Raw genomic sequence first — 25,921 nt, 5'->3', positions numbered from 1 at the left:
GGACTTGGAGTCGGACGTCGGCGGTTGCGCAGCATCCGTTGTGGGCGCGCGGCGTTGCTGGTGTCTCGTAGGAACAAGGCGGCCATCGCCGGGCACAGCGCTCTGCCTCCGCACGGCCCGCACGACTCAGCGCACGGCGACGGTGAGCGGCGCCGCTCCCGCCCGGCGGATGGAGGCTCGGGGCGCAGTGCCGGGCGGGGGGTTGCGAGCGGGGGGTTGCGAGCGGGCTCCTCGAGGCCGGGCCGGGCCGCGGGGCCTACGCGGGGCGGGGACGGGCCCGGCCTCGCTCGCAGCGCCGCCGGCCGCGGGGGGGTGGGGAGGAAGATTGCTGCCGGGGGAGGCCTCGGCCGGAGCGGGCGCTCGGGGAGCGGAGGCGCGGCCCTGGAAGGCCGTGAGGCCCCCCCGCACCGCGTCCCTCCGGCTCCCTTGGCGGGGAGGGGCGGCCGATCGGGGCCGGCCGAGGGGAGCGCCGGGCCGGACACGGGGCGACGGGCCGGGCCGCGCCGCTGGGCGCTCGGGGAGGCCCGTCTGCGTCGGGGCACGCCGCGGCTCCGGCCTCGATGCGCGGCGCGGGCCCGGCCTCCCCCGGTATTTTTCCACTGGTACGTGGTATCGCGTGAGCCGTCAGCGCTGAGCGGCCACGGCGCGTCGTGCCGGGAGCGACGGGAGAGGCGCTGCGACGAGCGGGTGTCCGTGCCACAGTCTGAGCGCTGTGAGCCCCCCGTGTTGGGCCGCGCCGTGCAGGGCCAGACGCGTGTCGCTTGTTGAGCGCTGCCTGGGGGACTTTGTTGGGCAGCCGGCCCCATCCGACCGTCCGCTGAGTCTCATCTCCTCCGCCCGTTGTTTTCTGGAACCGAAGAAGCGAGCGGTAGTCACGAGGTCGCTTAAATCGGGCATATTCCTCTTGTTCCTCAAACGAGCGCCTTTGCAAGAATGCCGGTTCTTGCCGTGTTTTCAGGCAGACGGTTACAGTTATGTAATGGTGGCCTTCCCCCGCTGACCCTGTGTGGAGAGGTGCAGCAGGGACCGAGCTGACCCTGCCTCGGCTGCTGTGAGCCCGAGGGGGGATCCAAAGGGCAGGCGGCCCTCACAGGGGACCTGTGGACTTGTGGCATGGAGTGCTGTTGTCGCAGGCTGTGCATCCCTGACAGTTCCGACTGATCCGGATAGGTGCAGTCAGCCATGCTTTACCCCCAGCAGAAGGCCAGTGCCCTCCTTGCTGACACTTCTCCTCCAGCAGCACAGTAACACAAGTGAATGAGCTAATCATCAGTAGAAGCCTAATGAATCACGCTAACCCTGAATGGAGTAACTTGGTGTGTCTGCAAGGTGTACCATCTGCTCTACAGCCCAGTGTTAAGCTCACACTGTATTTCTTTTCCCTTGTGCTTACATTCTTTGTGTTTTGTAAGACAGCAAGCTCGCCAAGCAAGCCAAATAATTGCAATTTTCTCGTTACAAGAAATGAAAAATTTCTAAATCGCATGGATTTCATATTTGTTCATGTGGTTTCTAGTTGATTTTTAACTAACTATTTGGGTCAGCAAGTCAATATTACAACAAGAAGGAAGCGTACTGTCACATCTGGGGGCCTGAACTAGATCTGCCTTTGCGCTGGAAGGATGATGTAGTTTTATCAGTGCTCTTTACCTTTTGAACACAAATATAACTTTAATTGCAGTAGTCCTTTCAGGTGAAGGCAAGAGCTTGGCGTTCTTGTATTTAACTACTGCTAAATTAATCTTAGAGTTTATGGAACGGGTCAGTTTGTTTTTATGGTCTGCTAGGAAAACCCCTCTATTCTAGCAGCTAGTGAAACCATTATTGCAGCTACCAGAGGACTTTAAGCTGTATGACTGAAAAGAACAAAGCTGGGAATTCTGTACAGGTTCTGCTGAAAGTCAGCAAGACATGAGTTTGTTCCATTTCTGGCTATGGAGGAGAACCAGGTTTTTAACGCAGATATTTTGGGGATGATACAATCAAATTGCATTGAACCAGGCTTCCTGAGATGTGAACGCGATCTTAATCACTCTGTTTTAAGTCTGTTAATCTGAGAAGCAATCATGTTTTTCTTCTGTAGCATCACACTTAAGATGAGTGGCTGCCGTGTCTTCGTTGGACACTTAAGCTCACGTGCTCGGGAGCGGGACGTGGAGAAGTTCTTCAAAGGATATGGACGCATACGAGAAATCCATCTAAAAAATGGATTTGGGTTTGTGGTAAGTAATGCCTTACTCTTCTTCTTCTCTTGCTCAGAGGCGCTAACATTGCTAGGCTGGAGTCAAGGAGGGGCAAATACTTGAGGGAATAATAGTTCCAATGGGAAATGGAAGATATTGATATATGTTACAGATTGCTTTTCTGAGGATGTGATTCGTTTTCCCCTATTCAGTTGCATTTTTCCTTATTTTCTTCCAGGTTTTGCTCAAAGTCTTGGAAATGTTGTAGCTGCATTAAATGCATTATGAATCCGAATGCATTCTTCTGTGAGATTTAGATTTTATCCCTTATTTCTGAAGACAGTATATATAGTCTGTTACAACATCATAAAACCCAACAAAGTCTTGACTTGGAGAAGTTCTCACGGCTTCACTTGTGTTTCACTTCTGTTTTCTTTGGTCGTATCTCTTAAGTAATGACCTGACACAAAGCAAGGTAGTTAACTAAGACAAGTGTGGAATAGTTGCTTGCTTGCAGCACAGCTTTAACTGTCATGCAGCTAAAGGTGGGTGTATTCACCATCAGTGTACGTCCATAAAGTATATGTGTCTCTCAGACTACTAAATGCAACACAAGGTTTACTGAATCTTACTTCCTACCTAAAACCATCATCCGAATCTTTACAGGCTGGCTGTGGATCAGCCTGGTTCTTATCCCCTGAGAATGAGCCATTCTCTGGTGCTGTATTTCAGCTGGGAAGGTTTATGCCGCCCGCATACGGTGACGTATGTGCTCTCATGTCATTCATTCTGCCAAGATAATTTCCTTGTGTGAAGCTATGGAAAAAGAAAAAGAAATAGTCTTTGTCTAATTATGCTTCAAATGAATATTGCGTCATAGCTCCTACACACACCGGTTCCTGAGTGCACCATGTTATGAGGTATTTCGTTTTGCTTCCTGGCAGTCAACTACTTTCCTCTTGAAGTCTGGAGGTAGGTGGCTGCTCTAAGAGTTGAGCGTGAGTTTATTCAGTGTGTCCTTTCCATGTGCTGCTGTTTCTCTCTTGCTTTTCCCTGAGCATCTCTTCTTTTGGGTAGGGCTGTTGGCTTATTCAGGGAAAAAATCTGTTCAGCTGCTGCACATGAGTCAGCTGACCTTCCTTCCTTTCTTCTCTGGATCCCCAGCAGTGGCATTTTCTTTTCAGAGCTCAATGATAAGATTGAATAATTGTCCCGTAACTCTGTTAGAAATGTTAATTGTTCTGATGATGAGGAATATTTTTTTCTTCCATCTGAAAGAGCTTGTGCTCTTTGCCTTTTGTCCTGTGCTCCCGTGTGACTGTTTAGGTATTGGAAGACTCCAACTAGATCCCCTTTGACCTTTCTCTTCACCAGGCTGAATGCACACGACTCCCTCAGCCTTTCTTCCTTCATAAAACTACCAGCTTTGGTGGCCCTCTGCTAGTCCTGCTCCAATTTTTTGACGTATTTCATGAACTGGAGAGAGCAGAACTGGACACAATGTTCACATGTGGCCAAATAAATGCCAAGTAGGATAGAAAAACACATCCCTTGATCTGCTAGTGCAGCCCAGGACATGATCTGTTTTCCTTGCTGTGAGGCCATAGTGCTGACTCACACTTAGCTTACACTCCATGAGGATTTCCATGCCCTTTGCAGCAGAGTTATAACCAAGTCACTCAGACCCCTGGCTGTACTTTGTCTTGGGATGAATCTGTCCCAGGTGCATGACTTTATATTTTCCCTTTGTTAAGGCTTGTAGTTCTTTTTGCACAATCTTACAGCCTGTCAAAGTCTCTCTTTGTGATGGTTTTTCCGTTTGGCTTATCTATTTCTCCTTCTAGTTTGGTGTCACCCATGAAATTGGTGGGGATGCATTCATTCTTTCCATCTGGATCATTGATAAAAACATTGAGTAGTATTAGCCCTTGAGATCCTCCAGTTGTGGCTGTTTGACTTTTGTTTTGGTTATTTAAAAATCTGCATTTATGAAACCTATATAGGCAATATTGCTTCTGAAAAGTTGTTTGTAGTTACGCAGATGCTTTCTTCGACTCGAGCAGCTCTTTCTCTGCTTTTCATTGCTCTTGAGCTGCAGATCTGTGATTTTTTTTCCATCTGCTATGTTCTGTTGGTTTAAGCAATCCCTATCCAACTATTTGTTCTTAAGGTTTTCTTTCCTCCCTTTCTTCCCTTGTCCTCATACGGTGTTACCACAGTTGCTCAGCCACACCATTAACCCACCTGAGAAGTTGATGTATTTGAAAAATAACAATCTTTTCAGCTCCACCTCCTGCAGCAAGTGTGCAGTTTTTCATCTGGATGGGTTTCTTGACCTAGTTTCCTGCAGAGCAGTACAAACAGCTTTGCCAAGAACCAGTGGGCTGGATAGTGGGCAGGGTCTACTCAAGCTGACTAAAGCAGCATTGCTGCCAAAAGTGAAGCAGCAAATTCCATTGCAGCAGTCAAGGGAATTGCACACTGCAGCTGATCCAGACGAGCTGATTGCCAGTATTGAAGAGGGATTCATCTTTCTTACTCTTCTTACACAAGAACCATTTTTCCAGATCAGTGGACTGAATTAGCTTAGAAGAAAATCAGAAGGGCTTTTTCTTTATTCCTGGCTTACTGTTTCTTTGCCGGTTCAGTTAGAATTCTTAAGAAGGTTTTGGAAGCGTGCAGTTCTCCTGCTTTTGGCTGCAATTGGATCGGCTCAGGTTGTTATATAGTACTTCCCTGCATGCAGGGCTGTCATTTAAAACTCTAACCCTTAAAATCCCCTTGCTTTTGCCCCAAAATGTATTTTAGATATTCCTGTAATAAACCAAATGTTTTAATTTATTTTACATAGATCCCACAAATAGTTGTACTGAAATAGCTTACTGAGGCAAAACTAGTGTGTAGGGTGGAGGCAGAAGAAATGGTTGTAGATGGGAACATCTTGGGTTTTCAGTTGTAAATGTACTGGGAGTCCACTTCTTTGTTCAAAGTTCTTGCTGCTAAAGTTGAACATGTATTTAAAAAGCGTATTTCTAGTATACTATGAGGGGAAAATGGTTGTTTATTCCCATGTCTTTTGTAGGAGTTTGAAGACCACAGGGATGCTGATGATGCCATTTATGAACTGAATGGAAAAGAGTTGTGTGATGAAAGGTAAGCTTGACTGTTTTCCCTTAAGTGTTTTGCATCTAGATATGGCACATTAGCTCCTACTCACGCCTGTTTGTTGTGGCTCTAAGATGGAATACTCCTTCCATAACCGTATCTGAAACGATTCATTTGAATCTGTTGACTTGAGAGAAGTTGATGGTAGCCCTTTGGAGTGTTGCCCTTTGGCAGCTAGGCAGACAGTAGTGATTTTATGTATGTGGCTCCAAAAGTAATGCCTCCTGGGTATTTCCATGGAAATGACAGCAGATGCAGTGAGCGCAATAAGGCTATTTAATAGAGCAAATCCTCAGCTACAAAGCATTGTTTTCTGACATAGTCACTGCTGTCAGCTGTGTATTTTTGCCAGTGTTTAACAAGAAACTGCATGTGATGCTTGCAAAAATCTGCATCAGCAGAGGTGACCCACTGTCAGCACTGCTGAAGCGCACTGCCCACTGTGCTCACATCCACTGGTTGATCTCTGTAAATGTTCAGCAAGCATTGATGAGTACCAGTGGATGCAATTTTTTCTGCATGGAGGCATTCAGTGACAATTTTTGCTTCATCCACATTTCCATGTCCAGCGCCATTTTGTCAGTCTGCTCCTCTGCTGCCATCTGTCACACAGCAGCAACATGTAATGGAATATTGGTGGGAAGGTTCAGCCTCTGCTGCCATACTACCATCTGCCGTAAAGTTCTAATGTTGTGAGCTGACATCATTAAGCAGGAGGCATTACTTTCAGTGCAGCCCTTGATGTTACGGTAACTTTTGTTTTGATTGTGGTAGCTGTTTTTAGGTTATTAGGCCACTGTAGCTCTTTTTGCTGCCTTTTTCACTCTGTGATTAATTTTGGGCTCTGTTTCAATTAAATTTGGCAAATCAACCTAAATTACAGACCCATGACCATTTTCATGAAAGTCTGAGGGCAGGGGAATGAGGCAGGGGAACACTATTATTCTGCCTCTTTAAGGAAGGCTGATGACTGTATTATTAAGTATTGCTTGTCAGGGCAAGATGCTTCTTGTTTGTTTACATGTGCTTCCAGTTAGGAAATATTTCAGTCAGCGTCAAATACTTACAAGTATGCATTTTGGTTTTGTTTTTTTTTTTGTTTGTTCTGTTGCTGTCCTAAGGGTCACGATTGAACATGCTCGAGCCAGAAGAGGAAGGGGCAGATTCGCACAGCGGTTCAGTTATTACTCGCAGAGTGGATCTAGGTAGGTGGTCTGTACTGTTTCCTCAAGCAGAAGAAGTGAACTGCAGTGCTATTTTGTATTGGTGGCCAGAGCTAGGGATCCAGCCCTGTTTTCCTTGTGTTGATTCATGGAAGAGATTTTATATTCTCCAACATTGCAGATGCCTTACTTCCTCTGGCAGAGGAAAATGTGGTCTTTAAAGCGGTTTTAACTGGCTCAATGGAGATTCACAAACATCTTTGGAAAAGCTCCCTTTCCATGTTTGTGGGCACTGCATTGGTCTCACTTCCTACTGTTGTGTAAATGCTGTGAAGGGATAATGCTGCACTTGAGTTGGCTGACTTAATACTAAATGGAGGAAAATGCCAGAGCTGCTCTATCGAGGCTTCTGTTGTTAAAATGAGCTTACAGGCTAAGTAGAATGATTTAAAGCAATAGTTCACCAAGGTATTTACTGTCTAACCAAGCTGTCACGTTTCCAGTTATATGGTTATCAAAATGCTTGCTTTGGCACAACATACTAAAGGGACGGCATTTCAGAAGCAGGACCAGGTTTCAAGATAATTAGCACTTGCAGAAGCATTTAAATACCATGTTTGGTGACTGGACAGGTTCCCTACTGAAGGAGAGCCTCTGGTCAACAGGGGAATCTGAGAAATGGCTATAGCTCATATCTGGAATACCAGCAGTGGACACAGGGTATTCGTGGAAGTGTTTACTCTCGTTGAATTGAGCCAGTTGTGCCGTGTTGCAATGGATTTTGTGACGCTCATCAGATTGACATGCATTCCACAGAAGAACTGCACTTCACATGTCTGTACTTTATGTCTGCCCATCTGAAGTAAATACGCATGAATTAATTTTCTGTGTAAAAACACTTGTAGCTGTGGTCTACGTGGAGTAATTTGAAAGATTTAACTGACAAAAACCTCTGCGTTTCTTTCAAAGGCAGCAAGTTACAAATCAGTGTCTGGAACATCTAATTTGCATATGCAACTATGCTAATTAGATTGTTTTTTCTTCAGTGGCAGTAACCTTGATGCGGTATAGTTGTTCGGAGGTCTAGGCTAAAAGTGGACTTTTAAAGTAGGAAGTGTGTACGGGCATCTGACGTGGTAGTCATGTTCGTGGTGTCAGACTGCCGCTGCCAGACAGGAAGAGGCTTTGGTTTACGGTAATGGAAAGATGAGACTCAGCCTGCCAGTTTTGGGACACTGGGACCTCTGTTTAAATGCCCTGAAGATCTGGATGGTCTGAAAAAAATTGGGACACTTTGAGGTATGCGCTGAAATGAAATTGCCTATGCTTCAGTGTACAAATCCATATACATGATTTAGGATTGTGTTTTTTGGGGAGGAGAAGATAAGAACAATTTGCTTTAAGGTCAGTGTTCTTGATTCTTTGTATCAATATGAAGTTGTGTCATTGTTAGAATTCTGCATTACTTATCAAAAGGCTGGTGTATGTTTGCCATAGCTCCCAGATCCATCTGGATTCAGAACAACTAGGATTGTGGTCAGCAATGACCTGCAGACATCTCCAGATGTCTTGCTGTTCTTCTCTGAATATTTTTAAGCCACATTTTTGTTTTTGAGAGGGGTGTCTGGATGAGGAGCTATGAGAGATGATTTAGTAGCTTGTGGTGGCAACAGTAATGGGAGGATGGTTGGACTGGGTGATCTTGTAGGTCCTTTCCGACCTTGTGATTCTATGAGGGTCCTTACAAGTATTTCAACCCACAAAAACACCTGTATGTATGTTATGTATGGTGGCATACATAACTGTTCACAATTGACTTGACATTTAGGAGCACAAATTAAGATCCCTACCCAAATTAAACTGTTTCTCTTTAAAGTACTTTTCTTTTGCTATGCTCTTATTTCAGTGTATCTAGAAAAATGACAACTATATTGACTATATCTGTATAAAATTTATCATCTAAATCCTTTTTATTCCCCTAGTTACTGTTCTGTTCTTGTAGTGGACTCTGAGTTATGTTCTTGATTAGGGAGAATCAAATCTGCAGTCCAGCAACAAGGGAGACGCTTGACTCAAATCTTGCAGCAAAGTACAGAAATCGTTTAATGTCTGAAGTTCTGAATTCCTTACCCTGAAGGTTTGTTTGTTTTCTCACTGAACTCTTCCAGCCGATATGGACCCCCTGTTCGTACTGAACACAGGATCATAGTTGAGAACCTTTCATCCCGTATTAGCTGGCAGGTGAGTTATCGTCTTACCTTCTTTTTTTACACTTTATTTTCCTACCCTGGAAGTTACTGCTCTCAGCTGAAATTTTTATTAAAGCCATCATAAATATTCATCAGAAATAAGAAGTAGGCAAAAAAAATCAGTGATAAAGTCAGCATTCAAACACTTAAACAAGTCTTGAGTTTCATAGCTTTATAAATGGTTCAGCGTATAGATTTTATAGTTGAGGATCTATTTGTGTTTACTTGTATTTGCCAACTGATAGAACTTGGAAAGACTTTAGAATTTTTCTGAATTACTGAAGAATGACATCTATTGAAACCATGTCATCCTTTTGTATTGCTCTACCTGGAAGCACACGCCTTTCTTCTGAATGAAATTTATGGCCCTCTGTTGTACAAATTATCTTAAGAAATCTACTATGTGAAGTGTGCTTTCTGTAGATACTACAAATAATCTCTTTCAGTAATCATCTTTTGCAGCTTTCTTACCACTTTTCTATTGTCTTCCCTTTTGCTATTGGGTTTTGGTTTTCTTTCAGCTGGCTTTTAGACGGAATAACTGCATGATCAATTTCTTCACTTGTTCTACATAGCATGCAGTCTATATAGAAAGTGTAATTTTTAAGGACATACCAGCAGATGCTGTTTACAAAAGGTGAATGACAAATGTATTTCGGTCTTGTTCATTAACCTTTATATCCTCTGACTAATTAGTGTACTGACAAACATGGTAGGAAGTGTTGAGTGCTCCAAGACTTGGTCTTGCAGAGAGGTCCACGTGAAGAAGCCGTTTTGTTGCCTGGAGCTCTGCTGATGTGTTCCATAAGAGCTTGGGTACAGATAAATGGCAAAACTAGGTTTGTTCTTCTGCATGATAGATTCAAAAAGCTTGTAATTGTCCAGTTGTGTTATGTACCAAATAACTGAAAAGACAACTTCTGAGTTGATGTAATGAGTAAGTTAATCCAATGTAAATTACTTCTGAATATTCTATGCAATTATGCATGTGAGTTTTTATTAAGCAAACAAACAAAACAATATTTAGAAATGCCAGTAGGGACTGGAGGATTAAGCTAGAATAGAGTGTTAGAGAGTAAATCCTGTAGTGCTCTTAAGTGTATAACTTGGAAAAAAATGAACTCTTTTGTAACTTTCTTTTACTTATAAATATTTATAATGGCTTTATGTATACTTAGTGTTTTAGACTGGAGCTCACCCAACCCAGGTTTCATAATAATGATTCTGTAGGACTTAAAATAAATGTTTTAATGACTGTTTTATATATATGTATGTTATCATAAGAGACTTAACTTCTTGATACCTGCCTAGAGGTTGTTTGAACCTAAAATGCATGTGCCTCGTTTTGTTTTGAAGCTGTACTGTTTTCCTACTGACTGTAGCCTTTTAATGTCTTTTAGCTCTGCTACTTACACAACAGATTCAAGTATGTAATACATTAACAGTAGGAGCATTCTTATTCCTTTCTAACCCCTGAGCTTCTGGCAGCCACAATTGATATGGAACCAAGCTTTAAAACTTAGGTGCATGGTTTCACCTTTGGTGTGTGTGGATCCCCGTGCTTAGAGAACTTCTGTCTCCTTCAAAAATTTCTGTGTTGAGATACTAAACAACAAAACAGCAAAATATCACTGGAAAAAAAACGAGCTTCAGACCGGCTTTTCTAAACTTATCTTATTAGTAGGTAATTTCATACATAGTGGATTGTTCTGTCAGAATTCTCCTTATTTTAGTAAGCGCATTTCTGGTGTTGAGAGCTTTCCAATGGCTCTCGTTTGTTTTTTCTGCATCTGTCTATTTTCAAATAGGGAAAATTAGATCTGTGTTATGTAAGGATGTAATTTTAATATCTGCACTTCCTATTTACGGTTGTCCTACATTTATTTTCTTTTGATGCTAAGGACAACAGGGTGTTCTTGTGCTGTTTAAGGTGAACCAGAGCAGTAAACTTAGGATAAAATTTGGCTGTTCCATTATTGCTTTTTGTTGTTGCTAAATAAGACTAGATAATGTTAAAATATTCCCCTCATAATAGCAGATATCTTACGGATCTTGCACACTAATCTCTTCTGATTAACAATTCTGGCATCTTAATCATACTGACATTGCTATCACAAATGACAATTCAAGATGATGCTCTTTAGGATTCCACATATTGTGTCAATTCTGGCAAGGGGGCCCCCATTTTAAAAACTAGTATTTTGAAACTAGAAAATAAAGGTGTAGTTAAACATTTTTAAACTCTCTCTTGATTGGTGTTGGTCTGTTTAAACCTTCATTGACTTCAGCAGAGCCAAAATCTTCCTCTTACCTCTAAATTGGGCTAAAGATGCTAAGGTTGGAGTATTACTTTTCACAGTACTGTGGGTTTGCTATTAAAATAGTTTCTTTGTTATAAGCACACATGAAACAAGGGAAATGTCTGCTGATTTGCTTGTGCCAGTTTTTAAAATTGAACTATTGAATTCTAATTAAAAAGATGAGCTAAAACTGAGCCTTCCTATATCCTGTGGCAAATATTCTGAAGTTTCTCCTGACTATTTGTTTTCTAGTCTTTTCTTCCTCAAGCATATTTCTAACCAAGTGTGTTTTGAACCTTTTCTAACAACCTTGATTTGGTTAACCCTCATTTTTCTTGTGTGGAGGAGAAAGAACCAAAGATTTGGGGGTTTTTTAGTGGCTGAAATTAGGGTTTGGCCTGTTCTGAATTTTCCTTTTGGTTCCTATGACACTCCTGTTTTTTGGCGATCTAGATCTTGGTTTGCCTGGGTTTGATCTCGATTGGCTAGCACAGATCATCCTCGGGTTCTTTAGCCACTTCTGGAGACTATGTCCAGTGCTTTCAGGGCCTCTGGTACCTCCGTGAAGCATATTGCTATGAGCCATCAGTCTGCCTTTCTCATGTAAGAGTTCCTCTTGGCCAGCTAGGTATTGGACAAACAACTCTTTGCTTAAGGTACCTTATATCATCTGCCACTTGTGGCGAGCTGCGGTAAGTAGTCTGGGACTCTCAAATACCAGATAGTTTGTCAACAGTATTGTTTTAAGTTACACAAATATTTAGATTTTTTTGTGACCTTTTATTTTTGTGCTTTATGCTGCTGTGGAGCAAGTAATGTCATATTGCCTGCAGTTCAGCTTCTCTTAAGTGCTAGGGTATCTGTTGACATGGCACTGTAGTGTGTCAGAGTATTGGAGTGACATCTAAGGAAAGAAATCCTCATGTTAAGTTATTATTTGTATTCTAGTTAAACCTATTTGTATTTAATTTTATTGTGAAGTTGGGGGAGGAGATCATATAGAATGAATTTGTCTAAATGTATTAGATTGTCATTTAACTGGGCCATTGGTCCTCAGAGTGAAAACTTGCATTTAGTACTGTGTTGCTTTCTGTCAGGTGTAAGTCTGATACAATGTACATGTTGGTTTTAAATATTGCCCTATTTCTGTAACAGCTCTTTTTGTGATGTGGGATTAATTTAAAAGCACTGTTTTATTCTGCGTAGTTGTGAGTGAGGGATTCTTTCTGTATATACCTGCTGTTACCTAGACTGAGTCTTAGAAACTGATTTTTCTAATATATATAGAGAGAAAGCAAAGCATTATGCAGTTTTCGAGAAGGAATTTCTAAGATGATGTTTATTATCTGTTGCTAGCTGACTTTTGTGTCCTGTTTAAAGCTGAAATGTTAACTTTTGCTGCAGGACTTGAAAGATGTCATGAGAAAAGCAGGGGAGGTCACCTATGTGGATGCACACAGAAACAACAGGAATGAAGGGTGAGTTCATGTTTGTCTATAAACGTATGCAAAAACAGAAACTGTTGAAAGCAAGATCACTGTTCCTATAGTACAAAAAGAAACAAAACATAAATACGTAGTCTGGCTTAAACTGGCTGAAATTTCTCCAATTAGAAATGATAAACCTGTCAGTGAATAGGAGTTCAGAAATAGTACTGAACTCTGTCTCTCTTGAGAATGAAGCCAATTTCAGAACAGAAAAGAGAAGGGAGAAAAGTCAACCATTGTGTTTTGTAGTATTAGCCACCTATGTATAATTATTTATGAACTAATTCTGATATCTGAGGCAAAAGTATCAGCCAGTATCTTGCGCTGTTTCAGCAGGCAGAACTGTGAGAAATGAACATAAGCAAGAAAAAGAGATGGGGAAAAAAAGAAGAGATTCTTTCTATTCACTGTTAAAAATCTGAATAGAGCCAGCAGGGTTTGCAAGTTTTTGTTCCTTGGACAGCTTTAAAATGCAGTTTGGTGGAGGACTGAAAGGTATTTCCACAGTTGGTGCAGGTTTCATTCGCTTCTTGGATGTTTTATCACATTGCTGCAGGTTAAGAGTTACAGTAATGTCTGAGAAGATGTGAAAGGTATGAATATATAGGATATGTATGTATATATGTATGTATATATATATAGATAGGATAGTTAGGGTTATATTTCCCTGTCATCGGGTTAAAAAATAGCTTTGAGAAGATGAAACATCAAGCTGTGAATCAACAGTATTTAAGAAGCCTACGCTTATTCTCCTTGCGTTTTCAGTTGCTTTGTAACCGGTTTTTTTTTCCTTTTTTTTCCTCTCTTTCTTTATGGCATACAGGGTGGTGGAATTTGCATCTTACAGTGATATGAAGAGTGCACTGGAAAAACTGGATGGCACTGAGCTGAATGGACGCAGAATTAAACTGATTGAGGATCACAGGAGGCATAGGTGTGTAGCCTGACTAGATAAAATTCTGCTGAGGGCAAGAATTTTAACACCAAGGTTTAATTATCTAATTCTTTAGCCCCAAGCTAGATACCACAGCAGAGAACCACTTTCTAGCAGTGTAAATAGATTTTACGTAAGAACTGAGTTGCTGAAAATAGGCTACATAGAGCCCTTAATGATGAGAGTAAGATTTTAAAAAATAAACACAATATTTAAATAAAAATATTAGAAGCTGTGAATTTTGGCGTTAAAACCCTTTTAACTGATTAGGAAGCTGCTTCACAGACCTGTGAAATGCCTCTCAGATTGTTGTGAAAAGCACTCTGCTCATGAGAATAATAATGTTAGCTTCCATGAATTATTACCAAAACAGCTCTGCCGTTTAGTCATAAAAAAGCACAAACAGATTAGCTTTGTCTCTTTAATTAAGTCTCTTAAAATATATATAAATAATGAATATATATATTCTTTGTGTTAAACTCTTGAGCCTTGAGGTGTGATGGTGTTGGTGCCTTCAGAGATGTTTTTAACACTGTGAAAAAATGCTGAGCAATTTACACAGAGGTTTCTAGAAAGAATGAACACCACAGATACTAATTCTCATTTCTTTGCTTTTGTTGATAAGCAGCTAAAAATTGTTTGTCTGCTCCAGGAGAACAGGAGGGTAGAGAGTAGGAGGGTAGAAAGGGAGGAAGGCCGGCACCTTTCATTAAGCAGTTGTTTTGTCAGGGTAGCTGAGAATGTTAAGACTAGCAGTTTCTGCTGTCCTTGGCCTAAGAAGATACTGTTTGACAGAACACAACAGAAACATAGCTGTTCTCTGAAGTAACTGCGTGCAGTATGTTCAGCTGTTCGGCTGGAAATGCTGTGTGTACGCAGCACCTGAGAATTAAAATGGATGTTGAGTATTTTAAACTTAGTGGGACATGAGACTACAGCTTTTTTTTATGTTTTTGTAGAAGCAGATCTCGATCAAGGAGTTACTCAAGGTCTCGCAGCAAGTCCAAGTCTACAGGATCTTCAAGATCATACAGCCGGTCCAGGTCCAGGTCCAGATCAAGGTCCAGATCCAGGTCCAGGTCCAGGTCTCGCTCTCGATCCCGGTCCCGCTCCCGGTCTCGTTCTCGCAGCCGTACACCTAAGAAGAGCTACTCCCAGAAGAGTCACCGCTCCAGCTTGCCAGCTTCTTCCCCATCTCCCTCTTCTTCTAAAAGAAAATCTCGTTCTAGGTCGAGCTCTGCTCACAGCCGTAGTTAACCTGCTCTTAGAGATGTATTAATGCATTTAATTTGATTCAAGTTTCTTGAAGACTTGAGACAAATTACACATGAGAACTGGGAGGGGAAGAGTTAACGTGATGGAAAGGTAACCTCCTTTTACATTGCCAAAGTGCCTGTCATCAAATAGGCCGTCTCTGTGAGGAGGGGCTGTCAGCTTTCTCCTTTCAGTGAAGTCTGGAGTGGGAAGTCTTTTTTTGTTGTTTATTTTTCCTGCTATTAGTAAACGTTTCTATTATAGATATATTACGTACACATAATGCTGAGGTAATGGGATGAGACAATGCGCTGCTTTTGCCCTCTCCTGCCCCCAGATTCCCCTCCACCTTCAAGGCCTTTGACTTCCAGAATAGTATGTTATCTTTTGTCCTTGATACGGAGTCCAAGAACAGGAAGTATGCATTTTATTCCTTAAAGTTCTGTGGCTACTTTTCTGTGCGAGTATGAATGGACCAGCTGAATTTAGTTTAGAGTTCACTTTTTTTCCCCCATTGCTTGGCTTAAGAGGCTGTTTTAAGTTCCAGCTTTAATTGACCTTGATAATACGCTTAATTTGCAACAGACTTTCAGGAATACACCTTGGCCAGTTGAGTATTGTACGTTTGGCTAGTGAATCAATACAATGCTAACCAGTAATAAAAGCTGGATTTTCCTGTTACAGTGAGTCATACCATCCAGGTGTCGGGATTATTGCGAATCCATTATACTAATTTTCCAGTAATTCACTAGTATGTGATATTGTATGTAGAGGCCTTATTTGACAGGTGACTCCATAAAACTGCACAGAAATGTCAATATGCATGTCCATGTTTTTAATGTTGATAAAAGTGGCATAGTTTTCATACCAAGAAGTATGATACTGAGTATTGTGTGTATGACTAGCAATAGTCTCGATGGAACAGAAAGTTATTTTAGTAAAGAACGGCAGCAAAAAATCCCAGTTAAAGCATAGTCAGTTGTGACAGTAAAAGTTAATCATGTGAAAGGGTGAGGAGGATAATTCCTTTAAATCTCCTGAATGCACAGTTGTTTTGATTAATAGAAATTTCCACTGTTTGTTCTTATAATTTGGAATAAGATTTTTTTAACTTCTGGATTGTTAAAGAAGGGAAGCGTTTTTGGAAAAAATACGTGTAAATTAAACTCAAAAGTCTTACGTGTGTTGAAATGTACCAATCCTAGTAAAATAAAACCTTTTTCTGGCTTACGTTACAATGTTGCATAGTGCTGTTACTTGGTAGCAGTCTTGTGGGCATGATCACAAGGAGACCCGTTTGAAGATGTATCCTTGCAGAAACAAATGAAATGTAACCAAGAAGGAGTTACCACGGGTAAGTAATCAGATCCTTCCATTGTACTGTGGCCATCAGTGGCTCAGAAACTTGTTTGAATTGATAGCAAATAATAGTATCTGTGCTGTCCTTGCAGATATGTTTGTGTGATTGACTTTGTCCACCAGTTCAGAAGTACCAACTGCCAAACGTGGAAAAGAGACTGGAATTTGCCTGTAAGTAAAACCATCTAGAATATTTGAAATGCATTTCCAGGAATTCTTTTATTACCTATGCTACACTTCTTTAGCTAAGGCTTCAACACAGATACTCTTACTATAGCAAACTACTGCTCGTGATGTTTGCATGTTTAGCATATTGTTATCCTAATATGCTGACACTTGAGAAAAACAGAATGAACAAGTAGGAATTACTTTGTGAAGGAGTTCCACGTTGTGTCACTGCTGGGAAAGCTGGGATATGCTCAGCTGTCTTTAAGTGACAGTGTTGCTTGCTTTGTTAAGTTAGTGGCCTTGCAAAAAAAATTCCAGAATGTCCATTGCCCAGCGTAGGACCTTTGAGATCCACAAACAAAGCAGTGGAGATATTGAGTGATAGTGGTTGGCAGGTGAGAAAAGCAAAACAAGTGGTGGTTGCTGAGAATGCTGACCTGTAGTTGAAAAGCGAGATGGCGGGAGCAGGCTGGGAATGTGCCTGCAGCCAAGGCCAGAACTGGCCTCAGTGAACTGGCTCATCTGTCTTGTGCCATCTAGTGGCTGAACTTGCTACCACTGCTTGTGGGATCATGGAAGGGTTTTGGTTCTCAGGAAAAGTTTATGTGAAAACTGATGTGAAATGGAAATATGCTTCAGAGTGAGGAGAAATGTACAAAATAGGTTACCAGATATCTTAAGTATGTTTGCCATCCTTTCCTACCGCTTAAAGGTTAAATCATTTATGTTTCCCTAAATTCTCCACCTCTTTGCAAGATGCTACTCTTCATTCTTACCTATCAGTTTCTGAACAGCTGCTTGTAGCCCTATACATCCAGTCAGAGCTGGGCAAGGTATAACAGCCCCAGGGAGCAACCCCTTTCAATAAGAGCAGCTGAAGACAAGGCTAACTTACATGGAGAAACAATCTGAGCTGTGAGACCTCAGAGCCAGGTGGCCTGGCAGGGGTGGGCATTGCGCACATGTGCTGTGAAGCAGCCTCAAGCTGGAAACTCGTTTGGATTGAGGCTGACTCAGACTTTTCCAGTTTAAGTAGCCATCTCTCAGGAAGCTGTTTGGTTTGAATGGGAGCTGTGGTACTGGGAATCTGTCTGACAGATCATGCAACTTAGTGTGATTTACCAGTCAGGGCTGGCACTGACCTGCCCACTAGAGTTGCGGCTCAGGGGCACATAAGCAAGATGCTCTGCACATTAGCTAACACTGGGATGCAGCATGTGCGCTGACTCTATATGTGGAGCCACTCCAGGCCTGTAAAGGGAATGAAAAGGAAAGGGCATGGCTGGGGGTAGATCATATGCTATAGCGAAATACTAGGTAGTGGCAGCTCTGTAGGTATGGGTAGTCTCAAGACATCTGAAGGATGATCACTGCTCTTGATTTATTGGGCTTACATGTGTGCGAGTGATGAAGGAGAGGTGAGTGTGTAAGGTAAAAACCACTCTTCAAGATTAATGAAGGGCTTAAAATAAAGGGTTTCATTGGGACTGAATGATGCTCTTGTGTGGTGCAGTGGTAATTTCATGTAACCAGGGTTGCATCTCTTTCCCCATCTTAGAAAACCTGCATGCTGCATGGGTATCCAGCAGTGCCGCCAAGCTGAGACAGGAAGATGCAGATCAGTGTGTGTAGAGTAGATGCTTCAGTCCAAACCAGGAATTGCCCTCAGTATATTTGTGTGTGTGTGTATGTGTGTACATGAGATGAATCACTGGAGACTGAGATCAGACCCAGTGGAACCCTACATGTATGCTTATTTTCTATTACTCAACAGCTAGCACTCAGCAGTTCTAAGGCAGCTGATTTCTCCTTGAGTTTCACAGGCCTTCAGATACTATGTTGTGGCTGGCATGGGTAAAATGTAGTTGGTCATGTTTCTAACGTCTGTGAGCACCTGCCAGCCTGGCTGAAAGTGTCAAAATCTGCAGATGCTCCTGTAGACTTAATGTGGAGTTGCAGATGCCTGTGGGGCAAAGGAGGCAGTAGTTAAGGAGTTATTCACACCTCCGATAGCCCGTGCTGGGGGCTGGTGTGCTCTGGACAGGGCTTTGCTTGCAGAGCCGCACAGTCCGGCCCCTCTGCTGGCAGTGCTGCGGCCATTTGCAGCAAGCAGCTTGGCCCCTTTGCTGCTTGACGCTCGCTGGGACCCACCAGGTGGTGCTGTAACACTGCCTCAAGGCAAGGCCCTTTCTGGAGGAAATGCAAAACCCATCTTAAAATAGCCCTGGTGACCCAAACCATCACTTTTGTGGAAAAAAAAAACAACAATATTTATATAACGAAAATACATAGCAGCACCTCTGCCTAGAGAACTGGAAACTCTGCCTTCCTCCGTCCGTGTGGTTTCCGGCACGCTCACCTGCTGGGGGCGGAAGGAAGAGGAGGGGAGCAGGGCCTCAGCACTCAGCCGAGGTGCGTGCCCACGCTCATGCAGGATCTGTGGCAGCCCATGTGTGTCTCTTCTAACTCTGCCATGAGGACCCAAAGGGTGACCTGAGGGCTGTGGGCCTGTTTGTCACCCAGCCCCTCAGCAGCTCCTGAAGGATGCAGGCACAGCTTCACAGCAGGCACCAGCGACCACTAGCAGTTGGGAGGATTGAGGGGGCCGTTGAAATAAGATCCAGATACTAAATTACAACTGTAAAAACCACAAACCAACCACCCAGGAAACCTTCACAGGCTGCTCTTGAGAGTGGTTGCTGAGGCTTAGAAGTGGCAAAAGTTTGCAAATGTTCCTCTAATGTACCAGAGAACTGCTGAGGAGCCAGCCCCCCGGCACCTTCCTCACCCCTGCATACAGACGTGTTCGTGCAGGAGCTGCCCAGGAGTGGAGCTGGCAGCCTCCTGCCATGGCTCTGCTTCCAGTTGGCAGCAGTGACACTGTGTGGTGCCACTCTTCTCAAGCAGGTTGGTGACAAAGAAGCTTCAGGAAGTCACTTCTGGCTTGGTCTGGTGAAAGTGTCTCTGGATGTGACTTCTGAGCTGATGGCTTTCGGCTTTGTTTTACATCCCTTGCCCAAAGTAGCCTCCTCACAGCAGGGCAGCTATTCCCTGGAGGCTGCCTCACAGGCTGCCCAGGGGCTCTGTCCCCAGGTCTGCCTTTCCTGTTCCACCCTTTCTAAACAACCACCTCGGGGCAGCCTTTCTGTATACCAGAACCAGAACTGTGTGCTCACACCAGCCTCTGCCCGCCTCAGGGCTCTAGGGAGACTGCACCCTCAGGCCCAGCAGAGGCCCAGGCTGCTCTCCCTCCTCATCAGCCCTTTTACAGCAAGGAACCTCTGCTGACTCTGTTCACTCCCAAGCAGAACTGGGAGCTGCACAATGGCTCCCCTTCAAGACCAAATTCCTCTGCCTATGAGCATGAGGCCACAACAGCTAGATAGCAGGAGCCTGGAGGAGAGGACTGGCCCCCAGACCACCAGGGCTCAAGCTGCCATCTGACAGCATGGTGGTGACCTGTTCCATCCTCTTGTGGTCCAGAGAACGTGGGCTTGCCTCATCCTGTTTGTCCTTATCGGGACATCAGGGTACTTGCTATGCTGAAATGCAGGGAAGACAAAGGTAAATGAGGTGCCAACTGGTCCAGCTTCTCAGAGATTTTATTTACTTAGCATCTGGAAAACCTTGGGCAAATGCTGAGGCCATTCTCAACAGTCTGCTTCATTGAGGTTAAGAGATGTCATTGCCTTTTCCTCAGCCCGCCCACACTGAGCTCTGTCCCATGCCTTTTCTCACAGACATACTGGCAGAACTGGAGCTCTGCTGCTCTCATGGCACACTGCTGCTGTGCTGCCATCTTCCGTGGGCCATCATTTGACAGCTGTGTGGTGTCACTGCCTGCTGACACACATCAGTCCCTTCACATCCCCTCCTGTGCGTTGCTCATTTGTTTTCCTTCTTATTCTGAGAAGCAGCTTTATGCCATTTTCAGCCCCTGATTCTCCAGGAACAAATGCCAAAGCTGAAAGCAGATACTTGGGAATGTTGTCCTGGAGGTACTGACAGAAACGCTTTCCATCATTTCATTTACTGAGAAAAACACCCTTGAAAACACTCCACTGTGGAAAGCTTTTCTTGTCTTCGGCACCTCTGGGACTTCCAGTGTCTTCTTGGGGTGAGACCTTCACCGGGACCCGCCCCACTTCTCACTTTGTGACCAAAGCACTCAGAAAGAGTGAAGAAAGCAGAGGAAATGGCTGCTGCCGTCCGGCGTGAGGGAGCTGCCCATGCTTCAAAGCCCTGCACAGGCAGGAAGGGCTGCAGGGCGATGCCGAGTGTGGGGTGAGGAAATGGCGGGGCTGATGGGATGTGAAAGCTGCGAGCGTGTCAAAGGCAGGACGGAAGTGTTGTAGGGGGCAGCCCTATTTTTAGCCGCCTCTTGCAGAACTCAGCTAGCTCTTGCTGTAGAAGAGCTGCTTCCCCTTTCCTTGATGTAAGCGGAGCCGATGGCGTTTGGGTCTGTTTTTATTTGGCCACTCACACAGTTGTGCTGACTGAAAGGTCCCTTGAGCGCCGCTGACTCAAAAACACCCGTGGTCGCAGAGTCCTGGACAAGGAGAACAGAAAGCATCTGGCACTTCCCTGTCCCCGTTTCAGGACTGTGAGAGGTAGAACCCAAAGCTGAGGCTGCAGAGCGTGACTCTTAGTCATATCAACAGGGGATTTTGCAATTGGTGGGTGCGGGGCGCGAGGCACGCAGTCTGCAAGCAAATCTGAAGTGCTCTGTAAAGCATTGGAGTGAGGTTCCTCTGCTGCTAGGCCTGCCCAGCACAATGCAGCCCTCGCTCCCTGCAGCCTGCTGAGCAGTTCCACTTGGACACAGGGTTTAGTGCAAGTGAGCAGGCAGCACATGGTGAGCAGTGGGTGGCTGTGGCTGCCCTGTACCTGCCTCCTGTTAACACTGGCAGCAACTGACTTCTATGCAAGGCAGGGTCCAGAATGGATCCCACTGAGTTTGGCCCAGCTTGGCTGGTGCTGTTCAGCTCAGGGACAGGATGGAAGGATGGAGCTGAGACTCCCAGCATCTCATTCCTACAGTGGATACACAGATTACCTATCTGTATCTACCTCATTCTTAAGCTGGATTTATTAAGGCAGAATTGTTGAATGAGAGATGACAGAATCACAGACTGGCTTAGGTTGGAGGGATGTTAAAAACCATCCAGTTCCAGCCCCCTGCTGTGGGCAGGGATGTAGATGGAGAAACACTTTGTATTGTAACAATTCTATTTAGAAGCGAGACGTCCTTCATAAGAAGGTAGTGGGAGGAGGAGGTTATTGACAATGCCACTCCTGTCCGAAGGAATGTGCTGGAAAGTTGCTTCGGCCTCTAGATGGCACCCCTATTACTCACACGTCCAAAAACTGAAAATACAGAAACACCTTCCTTTCAAAGCCGGACTTACAGGCAGGCCTAAAGCTTTGCGAGCTCGGACCAAAACCTGCGGCTAATCAAGATTACAGTGGGACCCACCTGGGTTTGTTTTTTTCCCGTCACCTTGCCCCAAAAGGAGGAGTAAGGACTTGCTTCTCTCTGGACTCTACTTGGTAACGGCCGGGAGCTGCCGCTGGGATCTCGTCCCGACGTTCCTGCAGTGGTCCGGATAGCGAGGCGGAGCTGCGGTGCTCTGCACAGGGATGCGCCTCGCCCCGGGTCCGAGCTGAGCTGCTGCGTGTGACCCGTGGGATGCGGGGTGGCCGGCTTCCACAGAACCAGAGCGGTGCTTTGCCAGAGCTATTTGTATAGTAAATTGCTGTATTGTTTCAATTAAAAAAACGCAGCCAGGCATTTAATGGCTCCCATCTGCAGCCACTCTGGGTAATTCACTTCCCACTTTGTTTGAATTCGTCTTTTTCTCTTTTAATCGTGGGGACAAAAAGGGAGAGTTAATGTCCCTAATGTTGATAGATCTATCTTCATGCTCTCCACTTTACATGAGGTTAACCAGGCTTTTGAGGGAGAAGAGTCATAAATATTTCCTTGTGTGAGCAGAGATGCTGGCACCGGGAATCATGGGAATCCATCTCAGCCAGCTATTAACAGGCTGTTAACAGACTGTCTTTCTAATTGACTTAAACGTTACTTAGTTGACCCCGTTTCAATATTTCCGGAGAACTCATAGTCTTTACTTTTTCCATGCTGGTAATACCCTGGGAGCCAACTGCTATATTCAAAGAGAGGGCTGAGGGAACCAGATTCCAAAGGTGCTGGGGCCCTAGAGACAGGGCCTGGGGCACACACATCCGACCTGCACTGGAATCCAAAGCAGTCAGGACCACTGCCCTTCTGAAATCCCACTGGGCTCCCTCTGGCATCTTTAATACCTCAATACTTACAGTACCTCTCCCAGCGGGATGTGCGTGTGCACAGAAGGCAGACGATATCCACAGGGTACAGAAATGTGGCGTTCTTTTAATTGATAGTTCGGGGAGGCAATATTAATACAGGAAGGATGTCCTCTTGGGGCCCTTAGTGAATGGCCGCCCTGCAATCCCTGTTCCTCCAGCACTCATGTGCTGAGCTGCAGCAGCTCATGGCATGTTGGCTTGCCTGGTCAGAAGCACAGTGCTCAGACTGTGGGCAGCTGGCAGGTCATGGAGCTGTCAGAGGAGCAGGACAGCCTCCCTGCTACTGAGAAAGACCAGAAAGGAGAATGAATATGTAAGAAAAGGGGGAAACAGCTCTTAAAATAGTTGTGAGGTTGGTTTTTCTGTGTGTGTGTGATTTGGGGGGAGAAGGGGGGGGGGAAGCAGGAGGGGGCTGGGTTGATTTTTTTATGGTTTAATAAAGTAGAAGAAATTTTATAAGAAATTTATGTTCTGATTTGAATCCTACTGATGCTCATGGGAATCCCTTTAGTGAATGTTGGACCCAGTCCAAGAAAAGCAGGCCATTATTCCCCTCACTTCTATTTATCCATAGCTGTGTCCTTCTGCTTGCAATCTTGTTAGATTTTGCCAGCAGATTTAGTCTGAGCCTCATCAGCAGGGGACCTGGATAAGAAACTCTGGTCAGCTGCCTCTCAGCTCCGAGCCAGTCTTCCTGAAGGAGTGACGGTAACTTTGGATGCCATGAGTGCGTGACACGCAGCTGCAACCTTGACCTGGTAGGATCTCCTGCAGTCAGACCCAGCAGAGAGGTATGTGACTTCACTCTGTCATGCACTAGGCTGCTCTGCCAGCTGGGTGATTTAAGCACACCAAAACCAGAACAGCTCAATAAAATGGTTTCTGCGTGAACAGTTCAATGAAAATATCTGTGATTGGTTGTGGTAAAAAATGCAAATTAAAAACCCTTTTGGATGTACAAAAGAAAGACCAGAAAATCGCCCTGTATTGGCTGGACCAGAACAAAGCCAGGCACTTGGAAGCTGCCCCTGGAGGTGTTCGAGGAATGTGTAGTTGTGGCACTAAGGAAGGTGGTTTAGTGGGCTACACTGGTGGTAGGTGGATGGCTGAACTGGATGATCTTAGTGGCCTTTTCCAACCTTAATGACTCTGTGATTCTGAGCAACCTGGGCAGCTGGAGATGAGAGGAAGCAGGTTCTGGTCCTGTCTCTGCCAAAGAGTTTCTGGCTGCTCTCTTTAGTGCGTAGTTGCTAAACCTGTGCACCTGCCATGGAGGAGGTCAATGAGAAATCCTGGCTCTTGTTTCAGTGCCCTAAGGACATAGGAATGCTTTTGGGGAGTTTTGTACTTGCATCACTTGCATCTGTGCTGTCCCTGGTAACTGTGTTTGAGTTCCAAGAGGTTAGAGTGAGGAGTACTTGTGCTGCTTGGAAGGACATAGTTCCTACATGGATCAGGCTCCTCTCTGCTGTTAGGAGAGCAAGATGGCGTGTGGGACAGGTGGTGTGAACAGTCAGTGAGCTTGGGCTTGAAGCTAAGCCTGAGCCTTGAGTTGTCCACTCACACATTTATCAGCACTTGGGAATTCAGACTGAAGTTATGTCTGAGGGAAACCCACACATATTTAAAGGTTAGAAATACGGTTTTGGGATAACTCACCGACCTCAGCCTCTTCTCCCATCCTACCTCTCTGCTCTGTTACTATGATGAGGATCTCATGGGGCATACAGGAGATCAGCCTAGACTGAACTTGTTCTTGGGGACAAGGGTTTGGGATCTGAGCAGCAGAGTGTCTATGGTGCTCCTGGTGAGGTGGGATTAGCTCCTACACACCCTGCCAGCTGTCTGTCCTCCCGTGCTGTTTGTCTGCTGTAGGAGGTGTGCAGTGGGAGCACATGGGGTGTGAACACAGAGGTTTCTGCTGAGGCAGAAGCAGGTGGTGTGACCCCAAAAAAGAGAACAGGAGCTGCATCTTCCACCCTCGTGGGCTAAGAGGAATGACCACCCCTGAGGTCCCAGGAAGCTGCAGGCTGCTCCAAACCCACCCTTGTGCGGGAAAGAACACACCCTTGCCTCTGCCTGCATGTGGCTGCAGGTTCCTCGCTGCAGCCCAGCCCTCCTGATGATGTGCAGCCTTCGGGTGGTGCGACACGACACTGCTGGGGAGGGGGCTGTGGTGGGCTTCCTCCTCACCTTACTGCCACGTGCTGCCCCTACAAGACAGCCCCCTGCCAGCTGGAAACCCAACGCAGCTTCGTGTTCCCAGAATAAAGATTTTGACCTACAGTTTCATGGCTGTAATTGTTAAGCAGCTCTGTTGTAAGCTTCCCACTATCTGCCTCAAGCAGCTCATCTCTGCGGTTCCTCCCATGCTAATCTCTGTGATCTGTGGCATGCATACAGCACCGGCTGGAACAGTCCCTCCCCTCTGCTGCACCGTATTTGCCAGAACAGGCATAACTCCAGATAACCGGATTTGAAACAATCAGAGCAGGAAGCAGCAATAACTGGCCTGGAGGGAAGGCGGGGAGTTGCCCATAGACAGTTTTTTAGAAGGGTGCCCAATTTGTGATATCTGATCTCTTTCCACGCTCCTTTAGCCCAGGTACAAAGGCAGGATGTAAAGCTTGCAGGAGTCATTTCCATCCTCTCTCCCTGGCTTCTGATTGAGTTCAGATCAGTACCACCTCTTTCTTACTGCAATGCTGTGTGTGTGGTGACACGCATACTGACCCATGTATGCACATGAAGACTCCTCCAGATGTGACACTGATGTCACCCCATGGATGCTGCCTCGCTGTGAACAAGGCAGTGGACCAAAGTTGGCATTATTTCCTCTGTGGAGCACAGGAACCTCAAGGATGGCCCTGGTGCAGCTGATGCTCCCATGGTGGGCAACTACAGCCCGTGCCAGCCCTCTGCCCACCATGCCTTCATACCATGGGGGTCAGAGTGGGCTGAGGCAGGTCCTAGGTGAGTACTCCCACTACCAAGCCTGCAGCTTGGTCACCAGCACCCTCCAGCAGCCACATAATCATCACCCACCAGGCTCTAGTGCCCATCCCCTTCTCCCCCAGCCAAGGGTCACGAGCTGTGGCCAACAGCCGGCTGCCAAATGCGGCCGTGGCTCTGTGCAGCCAGCCTGTGAGAGGTCGTCACACGCCTCCTTAAGCAAACAGGGATCCACGCCAGTTGATAAATCATTTACGAGGAGAAGTCAGAAGCAAGGAACTAGATTAACCAGGTCACTGGGTGTCCTGAGGGAATGACGTGTCAGTGGAGCTGAAACAGCAGATCCTGCAGTTGCA

At 45.1% G+C, this 25,921-nt stretch overlaps 1 protein-coding gene and 1 long non-coding RNA gene across 2 annotated transcripts; one reads left to right on the top strand and one right to left on the bottom strand.

The window, feature by feature from the left end:
- LOC107314951 (serine/arginine-rich splicing factor 5-like) lies at window positions 1–15,970 on the top strand. The gene is made up of 8 exons (XM_015864818.2): window positions 1–142; window positions 2,084–2,222; window positions 5,266–5,336; window positions 6,470–6,553; window positions 8,680–8,752; window positions 12,465–12,538; window positions 13,371–13,481; window positions 14,441–15,970. The coding sequence occupies exons 2-8, from the start codon at window positions 2,097–2,099 to the stop codon at window positions 14,736–14,738; spliced, it is 837 nt and encodes a 278-aa protein (XP_015720304.1). The 5' UTR covers window positions 1–142; window positions 2,084–2,096; the 3' UTR covers window positions 14,739–15,970.
- LOC116653468 lies at window positions 14,949–25,921 on the bottom strand. Its single transcript, XR_004307340.1, has 2 exons — window positions 21,739–25,921; window positions 14,949–20,811 (listed from the first exon to the last, which is right to left on the bottom strand). It is a non-coding gene; the product is annotated as an uncharacterized LOC116653468 (long non-coding RNA).

This window comes from Coturnix japonica, chromosome 5, assembly GCF_001577835.2.
Source record: "Coturnix japonica isolate 7356 chromosome 5, Coturnix japonica 2.1, whole genome shotgun sequence".
NCBI classification, from domain to species: domain Eukaryota; kingdom Metazoa; phylum Chordata; class Aves; order Galliformes; family Phasianidae; genus Coturnix; species Coturnix japonica.
The sequence above is the reverse complement of the archived record's forward strand: the minus strand, read 5'-3'. Positions and strand labels throughout refer to the sequence as shown.

What these genes read in the sequence shown, in the direction of transcription:
- LOC107314951 (XM_015864818.2), top strand. Translation starts at nt 2,097, where the DNA reads ATGAGTGGCTGCCGTGTCTTCGTTGGACACTTAAGCTCACGTGCTCGG. An exon ending in AAAATGGATTTGGGTTTGTG is followed by an intron (nt 2,223 to 5,265) that starts GTAAGTAATGCC and finishes TGTCTTTTGTAG; the next exon opens with GAGTTTGAAGACCACAGGGA. An exon ending in AAAGAGTTGTGTGATGAAAG is followed by an intron (nt 5,337 to 6,469) that starts GTAAGCTTGACT and finishes TGCTGTCCTAAG; the next exon opens with GGTCACGATTGAACATGCTC.